This window comes from Pteropus alecto, unplaced genomic scaffold (genome assembly GCF_000325575.1).
Source record: "Pteropus alecto unplaced genomic scaffold, ASM32557v1 scaffold134, whole genome shotgun sequence".
Classification (NCBI taxonomy): domain Eukaryota; kingdom Metazoa; phylum Chordata; class Mammalia; order Chiroptera; family Pteropodidae; genus Pteropus; species Pteropus alecto.
In genome coordinates this window covers 9701951-9711088 of record NW_006436283.1, presented here as the reverse complement: position 1 = coordinate 9711088, position 9138 = coordinate 9701951, and the positions used below count along the sequence as shown (strand labels likewise).

The following is a 9138-nucleotide window of genomic DNA, read 5'->3' as shown; positions in this document are numbered from 1 at the left end:
AAAAGCGAAAAAGAAAAATTAAAATAAAAAGATGTTGGTAGCAGTGTTCACATATGCATTCCCTTTAAAATGTCTTTTTCAAAGTGGGTAGAGTAGTTAGCCCCCCTAGACCACTATGTCCCCTGTCCCCCACCATCCCCCACAAACCAGCCAACACGGTGGCCGATGTTACATGAAAGCCTGTCATACTGACTCCATTTTCACAGGAACTTTATTCTCATTTTTCCCAAGGTCCATTTCAAGAAAGTCTTCAGGTATGTCTTGTAAAGCTCTCCCACGGTAACTCTCTGCCTTTGCTTCATCTGCATGATGATGCTGCTGGCACAGTCCCTTTTTACACGGTCTCACAAGTGCGAGGCACACTGCGGCCAAAGACATACCAGCTGCGCAGGAGTAGAAGGCTCTGCTGTATATCTTACTGTGGTCCACCAGCAGACCTGGGAGAAAGCATTCACATCTGTTAGCAGCATGGACACACACCCTTCTCACCCAGGCGCCCCTCAAACTCAGAAGCTTCTCGGTTTCTTTGTCTTCTTTGTCTTATCTTGTTTCTCTAAAGAAAAAAGAGTGTTGAAGCTCAGAATCTTTTCTAGACCGGGGAGAAGAGATAAGTCGTACATACAACATGCTGTTCGCACCGAGAAAATTGTCACTAAAATGTCTTCATGGGCTAATCTGTCCTAGGAGGGACTCTAAATCAGGGGACAATTGGGTGCATGCTTCTTTGAAAAGGTAATATTTTTGAGAGAGGAAAGATCTCTATTATTTTCACTCAAGTTCATTTCAGGTGTCTTTTAACATGGGGTAAGATTTCTAGTCACAGTAACTTTAGGGACCTGTTTCAGGTCTAAGAATGAAACATGCCCATGCCCTTGCTACAAGGAAATATTTTGTAGTCATCAACTGAGGAAACTCAGAGTGCTGCTCTGTGCTCAATTCCCTAACACCCTTCCTAAGAAGGGAAGGTAGGACTTACAGAAGTCCCTGAGTTCTGTAGTTCCAAAGTCAGAGGGTAATGACGTCATTAATCCATGGGACCCGCTCTGGCACTTACTAGGCAAGATGGTAGGAAAAGCCTGGGCAGCTCGGACTGCAGACACAGGTTCTGTTCTGACTAGTCGCCGATTGATCATACGACTACCGGCTTACATTCTTCGACTTCTGATTTCCTCGTATTTAAATCAAGAGAGCTGTAATTCTGCCAGCTCTCTAATTAAATGTAAAAATCGATAAATATTTTTATTAGACTCGAACAGGAAGCTAGCACTATTAATGAAGGAATAGTAAACATTATGAATGATATAATCTAAATTACAATGCCTCCTTGATAATATGATCTCCATTTACATCCTGCAAAGCTATCCCCAGTCTTCCTTAACATTTTGGCCCTAAACAGTGTCATCTTAACTAATATGGTTCAGGTCCAGAAATGCTACAGATGTCGCACGTGTCCAACTCTAAATTTAAAAAGTGGGTGCGGAGAGGATAACTGACAGGATTTTATGTATTTAAATTACCTGCGAGGGGAGGTCCAGCCAGGGCTGCTATGCTCTGAATGAAGACGTAGACTCCAGCAGCAGAGGACATCTTCTCAATTCCCACGACATCATCTTCCGCAAGCAGTGGAATGTGGGTACCGCATACTGTTCCAACCATAACACCGAAAAATATGCTACAGGACATTAGACCCCAGAATTCAGTAGCAAAAGTAAAGGCAAACAGAGACACGGTCAGTAACGTAACGCAGATGAGCGCAATGTAGATCTTACGAATGGGCTGTCTGTTGAAGACCAAACCAGCTCCGATTCTTCCAAAAACTTCAGCAATTGCCATTGTAGATAATAAAAAAGCAGCTTGGTCCTCTTCAATGCCCAGACTGACGCCCAAGGGAATGATGTATAAGGAAGGTGCAAAGAATCCCAATGTGGCAAAGAGACCAAATAGTGCATAGCAAATGAAGCTTTTCTCTTTCAAGATCGAGAAGTCCAATAATGGGACTTTCCCATCCTTTTGCTTGGAGCTGGTCTCCTGGACCTGTTGCTGCACGTCGGCCTTTGGCTCCAGCTCCACGTTACCCTGACTAGGCACATTTTTAGGTGAGGTAGTTAGTTCTACTCCTGAGTCAATGGAGTCTATCGAGGTCCGCGTTTTCTCATTTTCAAGTATATACTGTACTTCTTTCGGATTTTCCTGTCTAGTTATTTTCGGTGACCCGGGTCCTTTGATTATAATTGGTCTCAGCAATGCCCCACAGATGACAATGTTTAACTGTAGTAGGCCCACGAGGAGGAGACTGTACCTCCAGCCAATGTTCTCCTTCAGGGCTGTGAACGCTTGGATAGACAGGGGAGGGGGAGACATAACACGTAAGATCAGAAATGGAGACAAGACCCGCGAGAAAATATTGAGTAGAACTGGGGACTTAGATTTAGTACGAATTTTTTAAAAAATCGACTCGTCAGTGTGAATGCAGTCACCCTGTACTATCCTTTATTCTAGGTTTTGGTGCTTGTGGGAGAAATAAGGAGAAAATGTGCATAATGATTATTATATACGAAACAAAAGTTTTCATCCCAGGTCTCCAAAGAGCTCTGGAGGGTTTGTTTTTCCAAGTAGAGGCACAGGAAGTGACATAAATTTTTGAGCTACTTCAAGGTTTGGCAAACAGCAGCCTGCAGGCCAAATCCAATCCATTGCCTGTTTTTGCTAATAAAGCTTGACTAGAACAGAGCCGCGTGCATTCACTGAGGTATCTACGGCTGCTTCTGTGCTGAACCACCTTCTGAGTAGTTGTGACAGAGACTTACAGTCATGAAGTCTAAAATATTTACTATCTGGCCTTTTAAAAATGGGATTCTCGACCTGAGGTAGAGCGTTATACAGTCAGTCTTTAGTAGTAATGGGTTAAGTACAAAATAAACTAAGACTCAAAGGTTCAGTGATTATCCCAGAATGAAATGATCTAGTTCTCCAGTTTCTGCTTTGTGGAATGTCCTTAACCCCAACTGATCAAGATGCATTTTCTAACCTTTGGGCACTCAGACCACTGATTCTCCCCTTAACATTCGGTTCCGAAAAATTGGAAACCAACAGAAAACTGAAAAGAATGACTCCACATGCCTGCCTGTACTTCCCCTAAATTCAACAATTAACATTCCCCCTGTCTCTCTGCTGTATCTTTCTGTTTATATGCACCAATACATTTTTCTGAACTGTCAGAAAACCTTCAGATTATTATGACATGTCACCCCTAAATACTGCTACATGTATCTCCTTTGGACAAAGTATAATCCACTGACACATTCATCAAAAATGGCAGCGTAAGAAATGACAATGGGTGTCCAAGGATATCTATCTACAACATGTTATGTAACTCACAAATTAAGTTAGAGAATTATACTAGAGATAAAAATTTCACTGTGAGATGACTCACACACAGGACACAATGACACCGACTTTATGAGCACAATTTAAATGCACATCGAATATGGCTCTCTGACAAAGGAGAGAAATGATAGTATGCAAAATCCCAAATCATTAAATTATTTATTTTGGAATGGCTGTTTCAAGCTTTACACTGAATTCGTGCCATGTATCTTCGTATTTGTGTCACGTCAGACTAGGAATAAAATATTTGAATTTCTACATGGGAGTTAGGGAGGCTACACCCCAAATATGCCGGAGAAAATAAGGAAACAGGCAATGTATCCACTGCACACAGTCACGGTCATCCAGTAGCCGACTGTGGGCGAGTTAGTGCAGCAAGAATAGGAGTGGCTTCCCCAGTTCCACATTAGTGCATAGACTGTGATGGTTCACCTACCTGGTGCAAAAGCAAATATAGCAAAACATTCTCCTGTAGAAGCAACGGCAGTGACCACAGAGCGCCTTTTGTCAAAGTACTGAGATAGAATGGTGACAGTTGGGAGAAAACTAAAGCAGTATCCCGAACCTGTGAAAGTCAAAAAGAACAGTGAGAACCACACACTGACTGATATCAGAAAGGTGCATTGGAAGATCTGGGAGTTTTGTGTTTATGTTTTAAATGATAAGTGCGGGGAGCCCAGTAGTTCATTCTGGGAAAAGGTGCTGTAGCAAAGAAAAATGGGTTTCAATAGTGGTCTGGAGAAGCTGCAACCAGTGTTTGGGATATTAGGAGTATAAAAATTGTTGTTGTTGTTGTTGTTGTTTTTGCTTCCTGTATTTTTTTCAAATGTCTGTAATTCACAGTGGACAGACTAGAGTTGGATATATGTTTTATATATAAGACTTCTATTTGGAAATAAACAAGTTTGATATGTGCAGAAATATATGAAAAATTTTAAAGTGTGCAAAATTAATATACACACAGTCTGTCAGTAACACATGAATTCCTTTAAAAGGGGAAACAGTTTTCTCAGACTTCTAAGAATAAGTCCAGCACACAGCACACCCTATAGCTCAGGATCCTTGGACTCAGATTTGGGAATACTGGCTTAAAAACTGAGGTCTTGTGAAGATGGTGCATTTTGGTAGCTAATTATCATGAAAGAGAAGTTTTGCTTTCCTCATTGCTAAGTATTAAAATCGGATATAAAATTTTGGGCATTGAGAACAGATTCCAGTATCCCCTGGAGTCCATACAGCCCAGTTTAAAAGCACTGCTTCAGGACACTATTCATTTTAAAGAGAGAAAGAAATACACTTGGGTTTGAGCCCCTCCTTCTCCTTCCTTGTCCTTCTAATAAAGTCTCTGGAGAATTTTCGAGCCCAGGAGAAACACTTACCAGAGATGATGCCAATCGCGATGTACATGTGGTAAACCTCACGAGCGAAGGACGCCACCACCATTCCCGTGGTGACGAGCAGTCCTCCCGCCATCACCACCAGGCGGTGTCCAAAACGGTTGCTCAGGACAGTGGAGAGGGGAGCTGCATTAAAAGAGCATCACATGACATGTTAACGCCTGGAGGCGTGAGTGTTCCTAAGACTCGTTCTTTAAAGTCTCAAACGTGGAAAGATGATGGATAATGCATAACACATAAGAATTAGCTTTAATAAGATTCCTTCTCATAAGTCTTGAACACGTACAAGACTTATGTACACTGTATGTACACTGGATGATATACACTATATAGTACAGTTTTATGCCGTGATACTTAAGTCAGTCAGGAATTACAGTTTACCCTTGAACAACACGGGTTTGAACTTGGCAGGTCCACATATACTCAAATTTTTAAAAATACAGATACAGTTGGTGCTCCTTATCCTCAGGTTTTGCACCTGCAGATTCAGGCATCCACAGATGGAAAACTGTATTTTCGATGCGTGGTTGGGAGCCCATGGATGTGGAGGGCTGGCTGTGAGCATTGATCTATGACATTTTATATAAGGGACTTGAACATCCATGGATTTTGTATCTGTTGGTGTCTTGGAACCAATCTCCCATAAATACCAAGGGATGACATTGTAGTTAAGCTTTTGGGGAGTCAAAAATTATACATGGATTTTTGACTGCATCGGGAGGTTGGCACCCTTAATCCCCACATTGTTCAGCGGTCGGCTGTATTTTAGTACTCGTTTAAATATATTCTTCGGGCTCCTTAAAGAGAGAGCCAAAGTAATTGTGTAATTCTGTAAAACTCGTATCTATATTTTTAAAAGGTTTTGACTCACCGTAGCACCTAGAAAATTAGATATGCACTTAATTTATGTCATTCTATGAGGAAAATGGGCTTTCCTATGATTGTGTAAATGATTTTTTTCTATACTCACTGCTTTGGATTCTTTTTTAAAATCTCATTTAGGGTCAAATTCTAGCTTCGTTCCATTTGACTTTCAAAATTGATATAAAATATAGTGAATTCTCAGTTTTGCACACCAAATGAAGCATAGCGATGGGACAGAAAAATCAAGAGTGGCTGATGAATCATGATGTGCATAGCTTCTGTCTTTCACGTAGCCACTTTTTCACGTTTCCAACCTAAGCATGTTTTCGTAACACCAGGGCCTAGTATGCCAAGTACTTCTGATGTTGTTTCTTTAGAAAATGACTCCATCCCCCACAGACCTAGGAGATACTGCAGTCCTCAGCGTCCTAAGAATGTGCATATAGTAGGTGTTTAATAGATACACTTTAAAGCAAAGGCAGTCAAAGCTGGCAAATAGGCTTTTATTTTCTCTCTTCAGTTCCCCTTTCTCTTGACATCCTCAACCCCCGAAAACCATATGATCTGAGGCTAGAAAGTACCCAGAGGTCATCGAGGAAATGCATTGCATACACAATGCATACCGTCCATTACACAGTTAGGCAAATTAAAAGAGGCGTGTGCTTATGTTACGTTTAAGCTGAGCGCTGTACTAACCTGTAAATGTTGATATGAACACACATATCGATATTATCCATGAGATCCTGCTATTAGATTCATCAAAACTGTCCATTAAGTCATTAAAGAAGACACCAAAGGACTTGATGACACCAAAGGTGAAGACTTCCACGAAGAAAAAAGACACAGCTACTGCCCAGCCCCATCCTCCATCAGGCACTTGAGTATAAACACTGGCTCTGGTACAAAGCTGTGATTTCTTTTCGGTCATTCTTAATCTGAAAGAAAAAGTTAAAAAAATTCAGACCAGCAATAGCATGAGGGTTTATGATTCTGATACCTTTAGCAAACATCCGATAAGAGCTACTTACATTTCTTGGGTTGATGAATATATAAATTACGCTCAGTCCATATAAAGTCTTTGGATAATGTATTTAATATATATGTGTGTGTATATATATATATATAAAAATTGGTATTTGTGTGTATGTGTATGTATATTCATATTGTACATAGAGCCTCCAAAGAATTTGGAAGTAAGACAGTCAAACTGTGACAGTTAAATGGGGAAATGAAAAAGAAAACATCAGGCATCAGGACAGATACTTAGATGCAGTTTGAAGGACAAAAAATGGCCAATAGACCAAGCATCAGTGAAGACTTTGAACTCAAAGACAAGCTTGGTAAAGGAAGATTGAAGTGAGCAGAGGAATGCTGATCAGAAATGAAACCTAGAAAAAGGTAGGCGAAGAGAGAAACGTTGACAGTATTCTGCCACCTTTCACGGAGTGAATGCTTGAGACACCCTGTGCACCTTGTGCCTCTGGCCATCCAGATCATCCACTTGCCTCTCCTAGATCCCGTTTTCCACTTAGTCAGCAACATTCTGATTATGATCTGGTGTCCTTTGTGGATGTACCTACATGGACAGAATGCGACCACAACCCAACTGTAGGAATTGTCTTCTAGGAGTTTGTTTGGCATGAGTAAGTTCTCAAAGCTGATCACCAGCTGCTGTGTTAGCAACTGAATTTTCATGCACACAGGGACTACAACGAGAAGGCAGTGCCCAAATAAGGCACCACTGACTTGTGGGGTCTGGGCAGCCAGTTAACTTAACCAAGTTACCCCTGACGTACTAAGCTTTCCATTCAAACTGTAACAAACATCAGAACGAGCAGATCTGTACCATTACACAACCAAGTAAGAGGAAACACCACATTTAACATGGAGGGAGGCTGGTTTCAGTCTTCTGCATTGGGCTCTCGTATGTGAACTGTTGTTTTCAAAGGCTCTGCAGTTACATATACTTTTGAAACAGTGATGTGTGGTTTTAGTCCAACTGAAAATTAGCACATTATTATAGGTAGTAATAGTCCATGGTCTTAAGGTCTTAATGGCAATCCACCATGAGTTTAAAAGTCTCTACAATTACAGTTGTATACAGGTGAATTTTCAGGTTGTCTGTGTGTCCTTAGCCGTTTGAGTTCTATTCAAGTACTAAGGCAGGTTTTATTGATAATAAAGGCAATTGAAAATGAACGGGGCGCAACCTCGTTTATCAAGTAGACTTGCCAATTTCTGGTATCAGGATCTAATATTCTGAATTTCTTGTATCAGGATCTAATATTCTGAATTTACTCTATAAATCTTAAAAAGCAGCAAATCTGACTCAAAGTATTATCATTCATCCTACTGATAATACCATTCCCACAGTAGCCTAGTACTTTGAAAGAATTATATGTTTATTTTTTACCCTATTGCTGTTAAGTATTTGGTTAAGTAAAAACAGGGACTAAGATGCTTTAAGAAGCTTAAGTTCTCTGCAGCAAAGGCATTTGCTGTTCAATGTGTGTCCATGTGTCATTTGTGAGAGCAAATGGGAAGATGGGAAGGGAGTAAACAGCTCATGATATAAGCTGAGCAGCTACAGAAAAGTTGTTAGTAGTGTTACCCAACCCGGAAAGCAACTGACTTAAGATGGGAACCCTGAGCCTTCCAGCAAATGAGGTTTTCACAACACCACTCCTTCAGAGATTTTTAGAATTCACTCAGAGATAGGCTGGAGCAGGAGTGACGAAGTTATTGGACTTGAGATTTAGAAAACAAAATACTTACATATAAACATACAAATGTACAGACAAACAGACAGACATAACTTGCCAGAGTTGGCTTTAGAATAGTGTTCATCCCCAGGGAGGGGGCGGGAGGGAAGGAAGGGAGGTGGTGGGGGGCGGCCTACAGCCCAGGTCCTCAGCCCTCACCCTTTCCACCTCATTCCACTCCCAGGCCAGCAGATTGAGCTTTTCCTTGGGAAGCCATGACTCCTTACAAGTCTCAACTGATTCCTCATGTCCAGTACGATTAATCTTAACTTGCCAGAGTTGGCTTTAGAATAGTGTTCATCCCCAGGGAGGGGGCGGGAGGGAAGGAAGGGAGGTGGTGGGGGGCGGCCTACAGCCCAGGTCCTCAGCCCTCACCCTTTCCACCTCATTCCACTCCCAGGCCAGCAGATTGAGCTTTTCCTTGGGAAGCCATGACTCCTTACAAGTCTCAACTGATTCCTCATGTCCAGTACGATTAATCTTTCTGAAATGCCCCGTTGTTGTGACATTTTTTTTTTTTTTTTTGCTCAGAGTTCTGCAGTGGCTTTTCTCTTTCTGAGGGTAAAACCAACTGATTGACCTGACTTCCCATGTCCTTCATCAGTGAACCTCAAGCTATCTTTGTAGCCTTCTTTCTTCCTGTTCTAAGACTTGACTTGCCTGCCAAGGTCGAAATGAACTCCTCCTTGCCCTCCAGGCTCGAACTACCTTGCCTGTGGCCATGCCCT

The 9138-nt window shown here is 41.5% G+C and overlaps 2 protein-coding genes across 3 annotated transcripts in view; one reads left to right on the top strand and one right to left on the bottom strand.

Moving 5' to 3' along the window:
• Positions 1 to 9138, top strand: part of ARSG (arylsulfatase G) — an 89656-nt gene that overhangs the window by 6443 nt on the left and 74075 nt on the right. The window lies entirely within an intron of this gene.
• Positions 7 to 9138, bottom strand: part of SLC16A6 (solute carrier family 16 member 6) — a 15417-nt gene continuing 6285 nt past the window's right edge. The window contains exons 3-7 of one of the 2 annotated variants that reach the window (XM_006912277.3): positions 6345 to 6583; positions 4767 to 4910; positions 3824 to 3952; positions 1518 to 2333; positions 7 to 437 (exon numbers count right to left, since the gene is read on the bottom strand). In XM_006912277.3, the coding sequence (XP_006912339.1) occupies positions 184 to 437; positions 1518 to 2333; positions 3824 to 3952; positions 4767 to 4910; positions 6345 to 6583 (1582 nt within the window). In that variant the 3' untranslated portion in view covers positions 7 to 183. Of the gene's footprint in view, positions 554 to 1517; positions 2334 to 3823; positions 3953 to 4766; positions 4911 to 6344; positions 6584 to 9138 lie in introns of both variants that reach the window. The other variant, XM_015589797.2, reaches the window with a different exon arrangement.